Consider the following 21677-nt stretch of genomic DNA (forward strand, 5'->3'; position numbering starts at 1 on the left):
CCCAGGCCAGTTGGCAGAGGCAGATCTTCACTCTCTTGAAGAGAGATAGGAGGTTGGGAGCAGATCTCACTCTGTGCGGTAGGATGTCCCAGAGGGCGGATGTTGTAGAATAGAAGGCTCTTCTTGTAGACATTGACACCTGGTCTTCTTTTTATGAATGAGATCTGCAGTAGCTATCTCTGCCAGCATGAGTGAAGTGGGCCTGATCCAGGTAGCCTGGACCTATGCCATTAAGGGCTTTAATGGTTATAATCCATGAACTGCACTTGGAAAGCAGACTGGCAGCCAGTACAATCATGGACCAGAGGTGTAATATGGGCCACTGTGTAACCACTGTACCATGGTGGCACAGTGGTTAGAATGCAGTATTGCAGACTAATTCTGCCGACTGTCAGCAGTTCAGTTCTCCTCAGCTCAAGGTTGACTCACCCTCCTTCCTTCTCAAGGTTGGTAAATTGAGGACCCAGATTGTTGGGGGCACTATACTGACTCTGTAAGCCACTTTGAGATGGCTGAAAAGCACTGTGAAGTGGTATACAAGTCTAAGTGCTATTTTTATTGATATTTTAAGGCACAGATGTCTAGCTTACCACGTCATGTTGCTGTCACATGATGTACCATGACATTTTTTCCATTTGTGGAGCTGAGATGGGTGTGGCCTGTGCATTATGCATTCGGCCTGTGGGCTGCCAATTTGACATCCCTGTTCTAGGGGCCCTGAAGACTGCTCGAGCATCTGTACTTTGTACTAGATGAAGTTTATGAATGGATTTCAAGGATAGACCCATGTAGAGTGCATTACAATAGTCCAGATGAGAGATGATTAAGGCTTGAGTGATGGAGTGCAGGGACTTCAGATTCAGGAAAGGTCGCGTGCCTGGTGGCTTACTATCTCAGATGCTGTGTATACTTATTTTGCATAATTTATTGCTTTTAAAATGTTTTGTATTGTTTCCAAGCTTCACTGACTGGAGTCAGCTGTAGAGAAAAAGGAAAGACACCTAGGAACTGTCATAAGTAAATGCCTTATTCTATAACAAGAGATATGTATATATGTACAGGATATTAAGAGTTAATTTATTCCTCCTCCTTTAATGTATTCATATGTAATCACCCCCATCCTTGACTCCTCCCCTTTGATATAAATAGAGAATGCTTTTACCTCATGCTTGCTTCTCACTGTAAAATCTGACAGAATAAGTAGAATGCCTATTATGAATAAACTCTTCTTTAACTGAAGAAAATACTTCTGAATTCATTATTGAGTCTGATCCTCAAAATATTGTAACAAACTGGTAGCAGAGGATGGTTGAACTGACTCAATAAAATCCAACATGCCTAAGAAAGAAAATCTCAAGAACAAAAAAGAAAGACCCAACACCAGGGCAAATGATAAAGAAACAAAAACAGATCACGAAATGATCGACGAACCAATAAATATAACAATCAAAGAATCTGAAGATAACACCACAGACATCGAAGAAACAGCAGATGAAACCGACAACCAAGAAGAGAACGAAATAAAAGACAAAGACCTCAGATCGGAGATACTGAGGCTAATAAAAAGTCAAAAAGATGACCACAAACTCATCGCGGAACTCCGAGGCTTCTTGGAAGAAAACGGAGCAGCGAGAGAAAAAGACATTGAAAAAGCCAAACCCGAAAATACAAAAATGGTGAGCGAACCTACAACGAAAGAAAAAATGACCAGAAGCAAGACCAGAGGTCCCGCTCAAAATTTTGAAAGGCAGCCATCTTTTCTTCAACCGGCCACAGAAATGAACACGGCTGAACCAATCAGAATGCAACATTCAAAAACTCTGGCGCGAAAAAACACAAAAAATAACAAAAAATATATTTATTCTTCTGAAGAGTCAGAAACAGATACAGAAGAATCATCCACCGAACAAGAAATCGAAACACCCATGAGAAAACTATTTAAAATATTTGGCACAAGTCTAACAATTTCAAAAGAATCGATAAAAGCCGATAATGCAAAAATACAAAAGAGACGAAGAAATAAACAGACACCTCAAAGCCTGCACGACTCGATCCGGACAACGATGATGACGACGCCTGAACCCAGAGGGCCCTGCGAACTTTCCCCCACACCGCAAACGATCCAAAGAACAAAATACCCCAAGCAAGAAAGCTCCAAAGAGAAGAGACGAACCACAGCTGCCAGCAGAACACCCAAGATCGAGCCGGAAACCGAATCATCAGAAGGAGAGCACTGCGAGGGAGCTACAGCAAAGAGAACCTCTCCCAGCGGCTTCAGCAGAGAAATGACCAACGCGCATGCGCAGATGAACACAGAGAACTACAATGAACTTTATGAAGAAGGAGAACCTCTCAAGCTCATCAGCAGAATACCCACACCATTCTGCAATTTTCAACATCTACAGGACCATGGACTACCCACAGTTGTAAGTAGTGGGAATAATAATATTGGGAATCTACCCAGTGATTTCCCAAAACTTAGAATTGATGGCATCAACTTACAGGAATGGTGTCAACAAATTCAGGTTGTCTTTATGAAAGAAAATTTATTATTTTTTATAACCAATCCTCCCAAAAGACCTTGGACTCTAAAAATGGACTGCCTGCATCACAGAGCATTCTATTTAATAATTTCTAGCATATCACCTGCCATGTACTACAGTATTAAGCATAATCTTACTGTTTCTGAAATAATTCAATGCATGTTTAAATTGTTTCACAGTGAAAGTGTAGCAACAACCACTAGGATGTCTAAAGATTTCTTTTCAGCCAAATTAAGATCTGGAACCACCATAAGTGAACATTTAATATCCTTAAACAAAATCAGAGCAGAATTACATCTAAGAGGAGAAATAATATCAGAACAGACAATGAAAAGCATTATCCTTAACTCATTAGATTCATCATGGGATAACTACATATCACACTTAGACTCAATCAATCTAGGATACTTATCCATAGAAAGTCTGTCAAACAAGTTAATAGCTGAAGATAATTTGAGGAAAAGTAGATACAATGCATACACAGAACACAGACAGGCAAAAAGAGTAGCCTTCCAAGAGAATCACCAAAAAACAATTGAATGTTACAATTGTGGATCCAGAAAACACTCTAAGGGAGATTGCCCCATGTTTCATAGGGAAAGACAAAACCGTGACTATAGGGGTAGATATCAAGACAGGCAATCATCTATTGATAGATACAGATATAGGGACTCCCCAAACTACAGAGAACGCAGAAAGGATAGAGATAATTCAAGGGATAGGAAATCAGGATCATTAAATGGATTAGATAAACATAACAATGTCATCACACAAAAATCAAAAAATAATGCTTGGCTCATAGATTCAGGGGCGACTAATCATACAACAAATAACAAGAAAATACTGTCTTCATTCACAAATGATAAATTTATGATAAGAGTAGCCAACCAAGAAAATGTTCAAGTCATAGGGAAAGGAAATGTAAATATACCTGGTTTAGGTAAAATAGAGGGGCTATTGTTGATACCAGAAATATCACATAACATACTTAGTGCAGTGAAATTAAGCCAAGATTTCAACATAAACATAATCTTCTCTGGAGGAAAAGCAATACTAGAAAAGAATGGGACTAAATTGAATAGTGTAATTATCGAAGGAGGTCTACCCTTTCTTATAACAGAAGATAAATGGTTACATAACATTAATGCAAACACTGATGACGACATTAACATAGACAGTGAACATAGTAACAACAATGACAATGAAGAACCCAAAACTCACTATAATCACAAAGACACACCCACTAGTGATACACACAATAACAAAAGGCCCAATATAGGCAAACCAATTCATGATGAATGTGCACACATGTTGCATAGAAAATTAGGACATTCAAGTTTCCCTGTAATACAAAAAATGATTGAACATGCTGATGGCGTTAAAATAAAGGATTGTAAAAACTATTTAGAATGCTCAGTATGTAAATCATCAAAACTCAGAACTAACCCAAAACCAAAAAGGGCATCAAGAACCTCTAACCAAATTTTTGATCTGGTACATATGGATCTGGTTGGTCCATTAACACCATCCATCACATACAAAAAAAGATATTTCCTAACTATTGTAGACGACTATAGCCGTTATGGATTTGTTTATACTTTGAAACACAAAGATGAAACTTTCCAAAAATTCAAAGAATTTTACAAACGTGTAGAAACACAAAACAATATCAAAATAAAACAAATCATGACAGATAGGGGATCCGAATTCATGTCTAAAGAATTCTCACAATGGATAAAAGACAAAGGAATGCTACACTTCACGACTAGCCCATTTTCTGCTTTTCAAAATGGTACAGTAGAACGAAAGAACTCAACACTGCAAACCATGATTAGATGTACATTAGAAGATGCTGGTTTAGGAAAACAATTCTGGTCAGAAGCATTACTATATTCAAACTATACCCAAAATAGGACCTGGTCTAGCATACTAAATAAAACACCATACGAAGTGATGTACAATAGGAAACCAAAAATTTCACACATGCACATATTTGGGGTTACAGCAGACGTACACATACCAAAACAATTAAGACGTAAGGGAGATAACGTATCCAGAAGGCTTAGATTCATGGGATACGAAACAGGCACAAAAGGATATAGATTCATTGACAGTAATAACAAATTCATAGTCTCAAGAACAGCAGTGTTTCATGAACAGGCCAACTGGTCTAAGATACATCTTAACGAGATAATCCAAAATACTAAACCAAACATTAAACAACAAGACAGAATAGAAAGAGAGAAACATGAACATAACACACATGATGACAAAAACAAAACATGGACAGGTAACCACACCAGGATAAAAACAGATTCATTAACCAAAAAGGAAGCAAGGTATCTACACGATAATGAGAGCATTCCAATAAGAACAATCAGGTGTAACAGAAGACAATTACCTAATAAGTATAAGGATTATATAATGTGTGTGAATGACGAGATACCAACACCTAACACATACGAGGAAGTGTTAAAACTTCCCATGGAAGAAAAAGAAAAATGGGAATTAGCCATAACAAAAGAAATGAACAGCTTGCGTGAATTAGGTGTATTTACACCAGTCCCTGCACCTAAGAACAAGACAATTATAGGCACCAGATGGATATTCAAAATCAAAGATTTAGAAGAGGGTAATAAATTATATAAAGCTAGATTAGTCGCACAAGGTTACGCTCAAAAATATCCTGAGGATTACACTGACACATACTCTCCCACTGTAAGAACTGAAAGTGTTAAGACAGCTTTAGTCATAGCGGCTATACTCAATCTTGATGTCTTTCAATATGATGTGCAGACTGCATACTTACATGCAAAACTCGACAAAGAGATATATGTAAGGGCACCTCGTAGCCAATGTACAAACAGAGATGAGACCTGGTTACTTAACAAAAGCTTGTACGGATTAAAACAATCCGGCAAGCGTTGGTATGAATGTCTTGTCAGCGTGCTTAAAAATATGGATTTCAAAGCCACAACTGCAGACAATTGCTTTTTTGTTAGAAAGGAAGGTGAATCATTAGAATTTGTGTTAATCTATGTGGATGATATTTTGTATATAGGCAAACATAAAGAAAAGAAAGACTTATTTGTATCCAGGCTAAGTGAACATTTCTCTTTAAAGTCGCTAGGAAGGGTAAACAAATACCTTGGAGTTCAAATCAATAAGACAAGAAAGGGATTCAAATTATCTCAGAGAGATAAAATTATAGAACTTCTGGAAAAATGCAATTTAAGAGATGCCAAACCTTGCGATACTCCTATGCAGACTGATTTTTTAAGGAATATGGATGAATCTTCGCCTGAATTCGAGAACAATACATTGTATAGATCAATTATTGGTTCTCTCTTGTATATATCTAATTGGACCAGGCCTGATATAGCTCTGCCACTTAATTTATTATCTAGACATGTAAGTAAGCCACTTATGTATCATTGGGAAGCAGTCAAACGAATACTAAGATATCTAAAGCACAGCATAGATTTCTGCCTACTCTTAGAACCCAATAATATTAAAGAACCTATTATCACCAGTTACGCTGATGCAGACTGGGCAGGTGACATCAAATGTAGAAAGAGCACCTCAGGTTATGTATTATTTTTAAATGGTTGCCCAATATTCTGGTACACTGGGAAACAAGATTTAGTAGCGACTTCCACTACAGAGGCAGAATACGTCTGTTTATCTAAAGCCTCAAATAATTTAGTATGGTTTAATGATTTATTATCTGATATTTGGAAAAATCCAATACTACCATTTGTCATACATGAAGATAATAAGGCAGCTATAGAAATATCAAGATCTGACGCCATTGGTCAAAGATCCAGACATATAGATATCAAATTTAAACACGTCAGACAATTATCTCAGGATGGATTCATTAAAGCAATCCACTGCGAAACCTCAGAACAAATAGCTGATATATTAACTAAACCTTTACCTTCTAAACAACACAAATACTTGACATCAAAATTACAAGTACTATATAGCTCTGAATCCGAATGCAATCATTGTTATATATCGAATCGGCATTTAGAGGGGGATTTGTCATAAGTAAATGCCTTATTCTATAACAAGAGATATGTATATATGTACAGGATATTAAGAGTTAATTTATTCCTCCTCCTTTAATGTATTCATATGTAATCACCCCCATCCTTGACTCCTCCCCTTTGATATAAATAGAGAATGCTTTTACCTCATGCTTGCTTCTCACTGTAAAATCTGACAGAATAAGTAGAATGCCTATTATGAATAAACTCTTCTTTAACTGAAGAAAATACTTCTGAATTCATTATTGAGTCTGATCCTCAAAATATTGTAACAGGAACAATATTCCAAATCTTGTTCTACAGCGTGAATCTATGACAATATTGTGGTTGAAAGTATTTTTTCCCCATTGGCTGACAGCAGACAAATTTCTCAGGTTCTAATTAATCGTTAAAAAACACTCTTGCATGGTTTAAATTAGCTTTCCATCTTGAGTAACTCCTTTTCTATTCTTAAGGGCAATGGAAGATATAAGCTTCTAAGATCATCTCTTACCATACATGAATAAATAATCCTTCCACACAAATACCTATATTATTAATCACATTTACTTGGCTACAGTTGATCACCATGCTAGCACCTTGACCTTTGGCCCTAACTCTGTCCAAACAAAGTAAGGCACAGGCCAGATTCGATCTTGGGTGCAGGTACTCAGTTTCAGGTAGGCCGAATACCACCTGTATCCTGACCCTCAAGCCCATCTGATCCTTGCATCCATAAAAGACACAAACATGTTTTTCCTCTTCTGGTATACAAAGAGACACTATTGCTAAGGAGGGTAGAATGTTAGTCTGCCTTGCAATTATCAGAAGAACAGTAATTCGTAATGTATCCCCTGTGGATTTCTACCCAGAAAACATTTCCAAGATAAAAACTGCTTGGAAAAAAAATAATTTCTGGGCTCTCCAAAGATAGGCTAGACATGTCTTCTTAACGTGTCTTGCACAGAAGTAATTTCTTGCTGCCAGTGAAACTTAACGGGTATCAATTTTCTCTTTGATGACAACTCAAACACAAGTAAGTGGAAGCATTCTTGATATACATTTGCCCTGAAGCCACCCAAGTTGCATAGACTGCTGTGTTAAAGTCTTAGTGAGATTTCCTGGGGACCAAATCCAGTTCAGGTTCTTGATGAACATACTGTCAACTCTGAAGCAGACCTGGCTGAAGCCATCTTGTGCTGCCTCATAGCTGCCACGAAGCCTGAGAGGGGAAAGGGAGGGGGGAAGTAGATAGACCACCTAACAGTCAAAATAAAAAGTTTTTCTTGTGGGAACCAAGGTCATCGTAATAGGTGGCTGATGAAGGAGGAGAGGAGCCTGCCAGCTGTATTCATTGGACAATGTGACTGGTGACATCTTGGAAGGGGGAAGATTTACTCTTTTAATTTTAAAACACTGGATGTTTTTAAGAAGATATTGGATAACCATTTATCTGAAGTGGCATAGGGTTTCCTGCCTAGGCAGGGGGTTGGACTAGAAGACCTCCAAGGTCCCTTCCAGCTCTGTTATTCTATTTCTAATTAGGTGAAAACCGTGGGAATGTTCAGAGTTGGTTTTCACCGGCTGTGCCGATATGATGTATCCAATAAACATGTTCTTTGAGGAATCTACCTGCCTCAGAGTTCTCCTTTCAATGGGTGCATTACTCGGAATGACACATTGATTTTTGATTCAGGAAGGAAGGTGAGAATCATGAATGGGCTGCTTCTCCTGTTGCTTCTCCTTTGGCTCCAGCCTTCAACAACGACTGATAAGATAATGCAAAGTGTATGTATACTTAGGAACCCTTTGAAGATTCTGGAGGATTATTACAGGCCTGGTGATCTTATTATTGGGGGGAATTTGCCCATGGTAACCCTTTCCAACTTTAGAAAGATGGAATTCTACATTGAGCCATCACTGATGCCACTTTCAAAACGGTATTATTTATTTTATTTATTACACAAATTTATATGGCCGCCCATCTCACATAACGGTGACTCCGGGCAGCTCATAACTTTAGAAATCTGCAACATAAAAGCCCATATATCTCATCTATCCATCCTCACCCCCAGGGCAGCAGCAACTTAACAACTCAACACCTTGTTTCATCTGAAAGGGAAAGAGGAGAAGATTGTCCTCTTTGTTTTGGGTTCAATACACTTGGATCAATACACTAAGAAATTTTGGGTGATTTCTGGAAACAGTATCAAGAATAAAATGTAATTTCTAATCAGACAGGTAGAGGACCCTTCGAATGGATCAAGGAAGACATTCAGTAGATCAAAATATTAAGAGCTTTCTGGTCATTTATTTATTTGGCAAACACGTATAAGATAACAGATATAAGTATAAACATGATTATAAATAGAGGATAAGGATACGAATAAATGGGGACAGTAGGACAGGCCCATTGGTGCTCTTATGCACGCCCTTTATAGACCTCTTAGGAATGGGGTGAGGTCAACAGTAGACAGTCTAAGGTTAAAGTTATGGGGGTTTGGGGAAGTAACCACAGAGTCAGGGGGTGCTAGGTTTGGCCCGTTTCAGAATACAGATACAAATTATCCTGCCTGCACAGTCTAACTTCCCACTCGGGAGGGGCGAAGATTGGCAGGACTGCTCTCCTCACCCAGGGTGGATTCAAAGCAGCAATTTGTAAAAAAAATGGCTGTCCTTTCCATACGTCCTGTTCCATAACAATGGGAAAACCAACTACTAATACTTTTTCGGAATGAATGGCACAGTGTGTCCAGGTTTTCAAGACTGATATTACTTATAGTGCTGCTTCTATCAGGACCCTCAATCTCCCTGGAAACTTGTAGCCTGTCAGGAAAAAGGATCCATCTACCAATGTCTGTTAGCTCCTCTCTGAAAAAAAAAATCTGAGAGGATGATGGAAAAAAATGAGTCATTTCCTCACCCACTCTGGTTCAACATCTCTGTGTGTGTGCACTTGTGCATCTCCATGTGTGTGTGTGTCACCTGATGGTCTTATGACACACCAACAGATAATGCAGTGGTGAAATCCAATTTTTTTTACCACTGGATCTGTGGGCGTGGTTTAGCTTGGTGGGCGTGGCTTGGTGGGCGTAGCAGGGGAAACTCTCCATTCCCACCCCACTCCAGAGGAAGGATATTCCAAAATCTCCATTCCCAACCTACTCTGGGGGCGGGCAAAGGTGGTATTTGCCAGTTCTCTGAACTACTCAAAATTTCTGCTACTGGTTCTCTGAACTGCTCACAATTTCCACTACTGGTTCTCCAGAACCTGTCAGAACCTGCTGGATTTCACCCCTGAGATAAAACAGCAAATAGCAGGATTCCTGACTGATAGATCAGTCAATCTTCTTAGGCTTTAAATACAAAGGGGGGGGAGGAATGAAGTGCCAATTTTTCACCCACAAAGAAAGCCAAAATAATAATATAAATGCCCAGTGACAGGAGAAGGACATCTAATCTCCAGGCATTTAATTCTCAGGCATTTGCAATCAAGGACAATTTGCTGTTAAAGGCATCCTCAATTGTCTATGGGATCCTTTCTTTGCATTCTTCTTGAATTGGACCTAACAGAAAAGAGTCACACATGAGATCTTAGGCTGGATTGGAGATAATGCTAACTGTGGGTGCCTCTGAAATACTTAAGACAAAGATTCTTGTTTTCAGATGCAGTTCACTGTGACCTTTGTCCAGAAGACCAATATCCCAACAAGGACAAAGACCACTGCATTGCCAAGAAGATCCACTTCCTTTCCTATGAAGATACCCTGGGATACACTTTAGCATCTCTTACTCTTTCTCTCTCTTTGATCACATTGGCAGTCCTAGCAACTTTCTATAAACATCATGACACACCGATCGTCAAGGCCAACAACCGAGATCTCACCTATCTTCTCCTGGTCTCCCTCCTGCTCTGCTTCCTCTGCTCATTCCTTTTCATTGGTCAACCGAGGAAGCTCACCTGTCTCTTCCGACAAACTGCCTTTGCCATTCTCTTTTCTCTTGCAGTTTCCTCTGTCTTGGCAAAAACTGTCATGGTGGTTCTGGCTTTCATGGCTACCAAGCCAGGGAACAAGACAAGGAAATTCTTAGGAAAATCACTGACCAATTGCATTGTTGTATCCTGTCCTCTTGTCCAAGTAGTTCTTTGTGCCATCTGGCTGATAACCTCTCCCCCATCTCCTAACTTGGATTTCCACTCCTTGATAGGAGAGACAATCTTGGAATGTAATGAAGGCTCAGCTTCCATGTTTTACACTGTCCTGGCCTACCTGGGTTTTCTGGCCCTCGTGAGTTTTATCATGGCCTTTTTGGCTAGGAAATTGCCTGATAGTTTTAACGAAGCGAAATTCATTACTTTTAGCATGCTGGTCTTTTGCAGCGTTTGGATCTCCTTCCTCCCCACCTACCTGAGCACCAAAGGGAAGTCCATGGCGGCTGTGGAGATCTTCTCCATCTTGGCCTCTGGGGCTGGTCTCTTGGCTTGCATCTTTTTCCCCAAATGCTACATTATTCTACTGAGGCCCCATCTTAATTGTAAAGAAAATATGATAAGAAATAAAAATCTCTGATTCATGCCGGGTTGGGAAACATATTTATCTTTGAGGCATGTTTAGTATCTCATGATATTTCTAAAACATGACAGAGAAGAAGAAACAGATCCATTTAATAATGCCTTACTCAAGTGCTATAACTGGTCATAATAGGAGTGAATTGGTTGAGTTGGGTAGATGTGCAAATTGAATGAATGAATGAATGAATGAATGAATAAATAAATAAATAAATAAAATTCCTGTTTTTTTAGCAATAATCATGCAGTGTTTTTCATTTCTTGCTTTCTAGTTGTCCTCAGTGAGACCCAGTGCTCTATGTAGAAATAAAGCTTGATGTTCATTATTTCAAAGTGGATATTTTCTCATTTTATTCCTTTTCATTAAATATTTTACCTTTTTCATGTTTTAAAGGGTTTGTTTCCATCTCATTGTTTTTGAGCATATATGCTTGCTTTCATAGCCTCCTGAGACTTTGTAGAATTCCATGCTTCTATTTATTTTACTTTTTTTATGGTAGAACTTAAATTCTCAACTATTCATCCAATACTGCTGAACTTCCTCATCAATGTGACCATCAGATCTGCCAGCATGTCACTTCAGCTTCACATCTTGCCAAAAAAAAAAGGGGGGGGAGTGGGAATAGGGCAAGGGAGCGTAAGGGGGGAAATGACAGGAATCAGAGACACCAATCGGAGACAACGGTTGAGAGATTCAATGACATACTCATGAGAAGAGAATACAAACCTCCACCAATAAGGTGCCAAAACCAGAACTGTTACCAAAACAATTGTTTTGAATGCTAGTGGACACTGACCAGATAACCAAAAGTGGGAAGGACCTGAGAAGACTTGGGAGAAGGAAAATACGCCAAAATTGCACGGGAATATTCAGATCTGGCTTTACTTAGACTGTAACCACTTCACCTTAGTAAGAGTATACCTTTTCTCTATTAAGGGAATCAAGGGTCTTTCTTCCCTAAGTGTCCAAGCTGAGACTGGCTGATAGTGGTGGATTTTCTGATTGGGATGATAACGTCACCAGTATACATATTGCTTTAACCATCTCTGTGTTATGTGTGCTATATGACAACTGCATTCCTCTAAAGTCTGCACAGTCACTCAACGCATATTGGTCATCCCAGCTTGTTATACAAAGCCAGAAGCATGCCTTTTATTCCTTTTAATTGAATTCTAAAAAATATTTTAGCGTTTTAAAGGATTAGGTTCAATGTGAGCGTTTGCTTCCTGAGGCTTTGTAGAATTCCTTCCTACTATTCAATTGTTTTCTGAAACAAGCAATGGATCAGAACATAATCAAGGAGAGAAGCAACCTAGAACTAAGGAAAAACTTCCTGACAATTAGAACAATTAACCAATGGAACAACTTGCCTCCAGAAGTTGGCAATGCTCCAATACTGGAAGTTGTTAAGAGTATCATTTGTCTGAAATGATATAGGGTTTCTTTCCAGAACAGGGGGTTGGATTAGAAGACCTCAAAGGTCCCTTCCAACTCTTTTATTCTGGAACTTTTCCCCTTGACTCTAACTCTGTCCGAACAAACTAAGGCACAGGCCAGATTCGATCTTGGGTACAGGTACTCAGTTTCAGGTAGGCCGAATACCACCTGTATCCTGACCCTCAAGTCCATCTGATCCTTGCATCAATAAAAGACACAAACATGTTTTTCCTCTTCTGGTATATGAAGAGACACTATTGCTAAGGAGGGTAGAATGTTAGTCTGCCTTGCAATTATCAGAAGAACAGTAATTCGTAATGTATCCCCTGTGGATTTCTACCCAGAAAAAATTTCTAAGATAAAACCTGCTTGAAAGAAATAAGTTCTGGGCTCACCCAAGGAAGGCTAGACATGTCTCCTCAGCGTGTCTTCCACAGAAGTGTAATTTCTTGCTAAGAGTGAAACTTAACAGGTATCAATTTTCCCTTGGATGACAACTCAAACACAAGCAAGTGGAAGCATTCTTGATATAAATTTGCCCTGAAGCCATCCAAGTTGCATAGACTGCTGTGTTCAAGTCTGAGTGAGATTTCCTGGGGACTAAATCCAGCTTTTGATGAACATAATGTCAACTCTGAAACAGACCTGGCTGAAGCCATCTTGGGCTGCCTCATAGCTGCCACGAAGCCTGAGAGGGGAAAGGGAGGGGGGAAGTAGTTAGCCCACCTACTCTAACAGTCAAAATAAAAAGTTTTTCCTGTGGGAACCAAGGTCATCGTAATAGGTGGCTGATGAAGGAGGAGAGGAGCCTGCCAGCTGTATTCATTGGAAAATGTTACTGATGACACCTGGGAGGGGGGAAATTTTACTCTTTTAATTTTAAAACACTGGATGTGTTTAAGAAGATTTTGGATAACCATTTGTCTAAAGTGGCATAGGGTTTCCTGCTTAGGCAGAAGGTTGGACAAGAAGACCTCCAAGGTCCCTTCCAGCTCTGTTATTCTATTTCTAATTAGGTGAAAACCGTGGGAATGTTCAGAGTTGGTTTTCACCGGCTGTGCCGATATGATGTATCCAATAAACATGTTCTTTGAGGAATCTACCTGCCTCAGAGTTCTCCTTTCAATGGGTGCATTACTCGGAATGCTGACACATTGATTTTTGATTCAGGAAGGAAGGTGAGGATCATGAATGGGCTGCTTCTCCTGTTGCTTCTCCTGTGGCTCCTGCCTTCAACAACGACTTATAAGATAATGCAACGTGTATGTATACTTAGGAACCCTTTGAAGATTCTGGAGGACTATTACAGGCCTGGTGATCTCATTATTGGAGGGAATTTGCCCCTGGTAACCTTTTCCGACTTTACAAAGATGGAATTCAACAGTGAGCCATCACTGATGCCACTTTTAGACCGGTATTATTTATTTTATTATTACACAAATTTATATGGCCGCCCATCTCACATAACGGTGACTCTGGGCAACTCACAACTTTAAAAATCTGCAACATAAAAGCCCATATATCTCATCTATCCATCCTCACCCTCAGGGCAGCAGCAACTTAAAAACTCAATGCCTTGTTCATCTGAAAGAGAAAGAGGAGAAGATTCTCCTCTTTGTTTTGGGTTCAGGGAGTCCTCTCAGAAATTATTTTTCTAGTGATGTTCACAATGTTCTGGTGAAGTTTAGAAGCCTTGGTTCTTTCCCAGAGAAAGATGCATTAAATAGGCTAGAATGTTCCAGTTCCATCAAGATGAAACAGCATAAACATTGAGGAAGGGGTTACAGGCTAGAAACTATGCCGACTGAGTGAAGATTTATTGGATTAGAATAGAATAATAGAGTTGGAAAGGATCTTGGAGGTCTTCTAGTCCAACGCCCTGCTTAGACAGGAAACCCTACAATACTTCAGACAAATGGTTATCTCACATCTTCTTAAAAACTTCGAGTGGTGGAGCATTCACAATTTATAGAGGCAAGTTGTTTCACTGATTAATTGTTCTAACTGTCAGGAAATTTCTCCTTAGTTCTAAGTTGCTTCTCTCCTTGATTAGTTTCCACCCATTGCTTCTTGTCCTGCCCTCGGGTGCTTTAGAGAATAGCTTGACTCCTTCTTTGTGGCAGCCCCTAAGATTTTGGAACACTGCTATCATCTCACCCCTAATCCTTCTTTTCATTATAATTTAAATTTTACAGAAGGTCATGATGGAAAGCTCAAAGAAAAGGCTAGTCCTTTTACAGAATGGAGGTGTCTTTAGAAAACAGATTTAGCACTGTTCTAATATTTGAGGGGCTCCTACAAAGAAGAGGGGATCAAACTATTTTCAAAAGCACCAAAAGCAAGACAAGAAACAATAATTGTAAACTAACCAAGGAGAAGAGAAACCTAGAACTAAGAAGAAATTTCCTAATGGTGAGAGGAATTAACCAATGGAATCGGTTGCCTTCAGAAGCTCTGGTTGTACCATCACTGAAGGTTTTCAAAAAGAGACTGGACAACCATTTGTCTGGAATGCTGTTTGGTCTCCAGCTCCAGCAGGGTTTTGGACTAGAAGACCTCCGGTGTCCCAAGTCTATTATTCTGTATTTTTTTTAAAAAAAGGCAAACCTACCTTTGGAATCATTAATGCTCTTTTTAAATGTCCTTTAGTAATTTCAGCCGTTATTTGCACTTACCATGATGTTAGGAGAGTACCATCTATATAATATTTTAACCACAATTTTTGACTAAAGGATCACAGGAAAAGGATTCCCCTATCCCAAAGTCTAGGAGAAAATACATAACACACACACACACACAGAGAGAAGAAAAAGTACATCACAACACACAAATTTCCCTGTAATATTTCAAAGCGTTTTATCATTATAGTATTGTCTCCAAGAACTACCAGCATTTTCTTGCCTTGGTACATGCAGTAACAAAGATCAACAAGGATTTGGCCATCCTCCCCAACATCACACTTGGCTTCCATATCTATGACAATAGACATATTTTTAGGAGGATTTCCTGGAACAGCCTCTCTGCTGTCTACACGAGGCCGAATGGTTCCAGATTACAAATGTGAAAAGCTGGACCCTCTGCTCTCTGTCATCGGAGATCTCAACACCAAATCCTCAAAGCAGATGGCCTCCATCTTCAGCATCTTCAAGGTCCCACAGGTAAGGGGGTTTCATAGGATATCAGTAGGGAGCAGATTCAGAACAGAAGCGCACTCAGAATCCAAAGACGAAGTCAATGGTATTTTTGGACAATCAGGGGTCCATGATTTGGAGAACTCATGCAAGAGTTGAATAGTTTATTTTTGAATTTTGTCTGTCAGGATATTTTTCTTGTTACCCCCATGACAAAGAGGTCAACAATAAGGTCTTTCTGAAACAATTCAGTCCATGATTTCCTTCCTGACTGATTCTTTCTAAATGTAGCCACTCTTCAGTCCAATTTATTGTGTGAATCAGGTTGATGGTTTTTTCTCTTGGCTTCTCACATGCCAGAGGGAGGCAAACTATGTCATAGGTGTCCCAGAGGTGCTTTTTTCAAGAAGCAACTGGACTTCCTTTGTTTTTCCTTGAAGACATTTTGTACTGTAACGTAAATGGAGAACTCTCACTCCAACCAAAATCAAACAGCTTGACTGGTGGAGCCAAAAACCATAGGATGGTGACCCTATACATCAGCATAACCTTTGAACTTGTCTTCAAAAACTCCTTTCTAAAACAAGATTCTCCCTTTCTGCAGTTTGGTTTTGATTTCTTCAAAATCACTCCAGGAGACAGAAAGATTTTCCCTTCCTTCTTCCGGATTAATCCCAAGGAATCTTCTCAGTATGTGGGTTTAATCCAGCTGCTCCTGTACTTCCAGTGGAACTGGGTTGGGCTGGTGGCCCCAGAAACTGACAATGGAGAACATTTCATCTCAACTGTGATGCCAATGCTCAAGGAGAAGGAGATCTGCCCGGCCTTCACTAAAATGTTAAATATTGAGATGAATACGATAACCACATTAATATTATTTTTCCAAACATGGTTTAAACTTGAAGTGATTGTTTTGTTTGGAGACTCCAGTAAAATTATAACTCTATATATCACTTTGTCCGTATATGAACATCAGACTAAGGTGCCATTTGGAAAAGTTTGGATCCTGACTTCTCATTGGGACGTTAGTGCACTGGAACCTAAGGAATTATTTCAAGTCATAATGCCTTTCCATGGTGCTTTGCATTTCAGGGATCATAGCCACGATGTCCCAGAATTCAGGCACTTTCTTCTGTCTTTAGACCCCTTGAACCCCCAAGGAGATGTCTTTCTCCCTCCATGGTGGGAACAGGTCTTTGGCTGCAAGATCCACAAACCAGGAGAGATCCCTCAAAAGGGGAAAAAACCCTGTACGGGAAAGGAGAATTTACAGACTCTGCCATCTTACATGTTTGAAGTGAGCATGATGGATTTCAGCTACCATATCTACCATGCCATTTATGCTGTGGCACATGCATTAGATACCATGCATGGCTCAGGAGCACGACCAGCCATGATGAGGCTTAGAAAGAGGATCTCAAGTGTGCAACCACGGCAGGTAATCTCAGTGACCTTTCATCCATTTGAAAGATCTTTAGAGAAGAAAGATCCCATGGATGTTTCTTGATCGACTTAGTAAATATTTCCACACTTATATTCCTTGCACACAGTTATTCATTTGCATTATTTTACAGAGAATGTTGAGGCCACTTGGAGGCTTATCTGTGTCCTCAGGGTCACTTGAGTAGTAAAAATGGGTGTGGATCCTTCTTGGCTGAAGGATGTTTTCTGCCCAGCAATTAACCTCCAAGTGCCCTCAACAACTCTCTAAAAGGATGCAAAAGAGCAGCTGTCTGTAAGAAGTATGAATCCTTCCATTCCCCACCATCCAGTCAGAGCTGAAGAGGTTTCTTGGATGAGAAGTGAAATGTCTTCAAAGAAAAAACAAAGTCCAGTTTCCTTCTGAAAAGGCACCTTTGGGACAACCGAGATGACTGAGAATCTCCATAGACAATTTTCACACTACCCATCCAACTATTTTTCAAAACAAATAAAAATGCCAATTATTTACAATATGGTAAAATGAATTACGTATAATGTTTTGATGAAGAAGTAGGAGGGAGAAGTAAACTAAGCCAGTTTTCTATGAGATCCTTAGAGAAAGTGTTTTCCTATAAAGATCTGAAAAGTTCCCTGACTTTCCCATTCCAAGGAAGAGATGTCAGCCAACGCAAGATGATAATCTGAGTTCCTTTGTACAAGATGCTTCAACGTCTCAGTAGAAGTCCCACTGGCCACATTTGCAGAGCCACCTAAGTTTCATTTTGAAGATAGTCTGAATCCAGCCTGTAAAAAGACAAATCAGTTTAGCTTCTGTGGGAAGCGTCCACCTCCTACGGAATGAAATATATTGGGGAATATGAAAAGAGGCAGAATATTATATTTCCCCAAAGGAGAAATGGAGAAAAAAATCCTAACAAAGGCAAAAAGCAGCCCCAGTCTTCCTGCCATAGCCTCAAGCTTACTTCTTTAGAGATGGATATTTTGTACCTATTAAGAAAGACTGGGTCAATCTATTCAGAAACAAAACGCCTTCAGCCACAGCTCCCATAGAAGGCTGAAGCTGATGGAATTAAGAATTTACATTCCCCCACTCAAATAAAGGACGTGACCTTTAGGACATATAAAGATTTACCCACCACCATTAGAATAGCAAAAGACACAAGGCGCACTACCTTGCACAACACCCCTGGAGCATCTCAATCACCAAACCCCAGAACCCTATAAAAATCCATCCACTCACTCAGCCAATTGGTCAGCCACCCCAGAAACATGCTGCTGTGACTGAAGTTTCTAGAAAACCAAATAAACCTTGTAGCCAGCCTCCATTTTATTTCCAGCATTTTCCTCCCGGATTGAAACTGGGATGGATTTTTCTTCCTTTATTTTTCTGTGGCTTAGCATCTTGTGTGAACATAGACCAATTTTTTATTATAAGATTTATTGTACTCCTAAGATTGTTGTGTGAAAAGAAGCCTTTGTGAATCTCCATGATACATTCCTGTGATTTGATACTGCTCCTGATCACTCAAAAATCCAACACGCTAACAGGTTTAGCTTTACAGACTTCCAATTATCTCCTAAAATGATAGTCATCATAGAATGATAGAAACCATGGCTTGTTATTTTTAATTATCCCAGTTCTTAAGTTTATTTTTTTCTTTCAGCTCCTTCCCTATTTGAAGAATGTCCACTTCAACAGCATTGCTGGAGATGAAGTCTTCTTCTCAGAAGATGGATTGGCATCAGCTCAATATGATCTTCTCAACTGGATTTTTTCCCCCAGTCTCTCTTATGTCCCAGTGAAAGTTGGGCAAATAGACCCCCGGGCTCCCCCCGGCAAGGATTTCACCATCGACATGGATGCAATTATCTGGGCCACAAAGGTAGGCTGGAAGGAGATGTTCTGAATTTAGGGAAACATTCATTCTCTCATGAAGATGCAGAATGTCTTTCTCACTGGAAAAGAAGTGGATTGACTCAAGAAGGATAAAAGTTGTGTGGTGAAGGATCTGCTTTTTATGAATCAGATTCATGTTTGAATATACAATCCTTGGTTGTATAAATAGAGACATAGAATCAAAATCATGTAAAGTATTAACATCGCTTTACAAAGTCTTGGTAAGGCTAAAGCTACAATACTGCATCCAGTTTTGGTTATCACATTTGATAAAAGATTTTTGGAAAAAGTGCAGGGAGGAGCAACTAAGACATTTAAGGCCTGGGGGCTAAAACATGTGAAGAACAATTTCAAGACCTGGGTATGGCTAGTCTAGAGAAAAGAAGGACCAGGGATGACATGATAGCAGTCTTCCAGTATTTGAGAGGCTGCCAAAGAGAGGAGGGTTCAACTTATTTTCCAAAACACGAGAAGGCAGGACAAGAAACAGTGAATGGAAACTAATCAAGGAGAGAAGCAACCTAGAATTAAGGAGAAACTTCCTAACAGTAAGGACAATTAACCAGTGGAACAGCTTGCCTTCAGACGTTGTAGGTGCTTCATCACTGGAGGTTCTTAAGAAGAGATAAGACAGTCACTTGTCTGAGATTGTATAGTGTCTCCTACTTGAGCAGGGAGTCGGACTAGAAGACCTCCAAGGTTTCTTCCATCTCTGTTCTGATTCTGATTGAGTGACTGTAACTCAAAGGCAGAAATCAAGAACATAATTGCATTGATCAACCATTCCTCTAGGGACCATTTGAAGTCATGGCAGCACCAAATGGATGCTACTTATGTCTGGTCCTCAAAATCATGGCCATTGCAGAGTCCCTACAATCAGGTGATCAAATAACACTATCTCCAGTCTTTCTTTCCTCTTTTAGAAGGTGCCCTTTGCCAGGTGTGGCCTGAAGAGGTGCCAGGCAGGAGAGAGGAGACATGTCCCAGAGGGCGAGCAGATTTGCTGCTACCAATGTGCCCCTTGTCCAGAAGGGGCCATTTCTAATCAGACAGGTAGAGTATACTGGAAAGGTAGAACTTTCAGGATCAAGGAAGCCCTTCATTGGATCAATAAACTAATAAATTTTGGGTGTTTTCTGGAAACAGTATCAAGAATAAAACATAATTTCTAATCAGACAGGTAGAGGACCCTTCAAATGGAACAAGGAAGACGTTCAGTAGATCAAAATATTAAGAGCTTTCTGGTCATTTATTTATTTGGCAAACACGTATAAGATAACAGATATAAGTATAAACATGATTATAAATAGAGGATAAGGATACGAATAAATGGAGACAGTAGGACAGGCATGTTAGTGCTCTTATGCACGCTCCTTATAGACCTCTTAGGAATGGGGTGAGGTCAACAGTAGACAGTCTAAGGTTAAAGTTATGGGGGTTTGGGGAAGTAACCACAGAGTCAGGGAGTGCTAGGTTTGGCCCATTTCAGAATACAGATTTAAATTGTCCTGCCTGCACAGTCTGACTTCCCACCCTGGCAGGACTGCTCTCCTCACCCAGGGTGGATTCAAAGCAGCAATTTGTAAAAAAAATGGCTGTCCTTTCCATACGTCCTGTTCCATAACAATGGGAAAACCAACTACTAATACTTTTTCGGAATGAATGGCACAGTGTGTCCAGGTTTTCAAGACTGATATTACTTATAGTGCTGCTTCTATCAGGACCCTCAATCTCCCTGGAAACTTGTAGCCTGTCAGGAAAAAGGATCCATCTACCAATGTCTGTTAGCTCCTCTCTGAAAAAAAAAAATTCTGAGAGGATGATGGGAAAAATTGACTCATTTCCACACCCACTCCTGTTCAACATCTCTGTGTGTGCGCACTTGTGCATCTCCGTGTGTGTGTGTCACCTTCTGGTCTTATGACACAACAACAGATAATGCAGTGGTGAAATCCAATTTTTTTTACCACTGATTCTGTCGGTGTGGTGTAGCTTGGTGGGCGTGGCTTGGTGGGCGTGGCAGGGGAAACTCTCCACTCCAACCCCACTCCAGAGGAAGGATATTGCAAAATCTCCATTCCCAACCTACTCTGGGGGCGGGCAAAGGTGGTATTTGCCAGTTCTCTGAACTGCTCACAATTTCCACTACTGGTTCTCCAGAACCTGTCAGAACCTGCTGGATTTCACCCCTGAGATAAAACAGCAAATAGCAGGATTCCTGACTGATAGATCAGTCAATCTTCTGAGGCTTTAAATATAAAGAGGGGGAAAGAATGAAGTGCCAATTTTTCACTCACAAAGAAAGCCAAAATAATAAAATAAATGTCCAGTGACAGGAGAAGGACATCTAATCTCCAGGCATTTAATTCTCAGGCATCTGGAATCAAGGACAGTTTTCCATTAAAGGCATCCCAAATTGTCTATGGGATCCCTTCTTTACATTCTTCTTGAATTGGACCTAACAGAAAAGAGTCAAACATTAGATATTTGGCTGGATTGGAGATAATGCTAACTGTGGGTGCCTCTGAAATACTTAAGACAAAGATTCTTGTTTTCAGATGCAGTTCACTGTGACCTTTGTCCAGAAGACCAGTATCCCAATAAGGACAAGGACCACTGCATTG

General features: G+C 39.8%; 1 protein-coding gene across 1 annotated transcript in view; it reads left to right on the plus strand.

Annotated features, from left to right (window-relative positions):
- The window catches only part of LOC117659042 (uncharacterized), a 105847-nt gene that overhangs the window by 58657 nt on the left and 25513 nt on the right, over positions 1-21677 (plus strand). Inside the window, exons 9-10 of the mRNA XM_087883577.1 lie at positions 16906-17151; positions 18821-19039. Of these exons, the coding sequence (XP_087739703.1) occupies positions 16906-17151; positions 18821-19039 (465 nt within the window). The remainder of the gene's footprint in view (positions 1-16905; positions 17152-18820; positions 19040-21677) is intronic.

The sequence above is a fragment of the Pantherophis guttatus genome, chromosome 1, assembly GCF_059756535.1.
Source record: "Pantherophis guttatus breed Tessera chromosome 1, ASM5975653v1, whole genome shotgun sequence".
Taxonomy (NCBI): Eukaryota; Metazoa; Chordata; class Lepidosauria; order Squamata; family Colubridae; genus Pantherophis; species Pantherophis guttatus.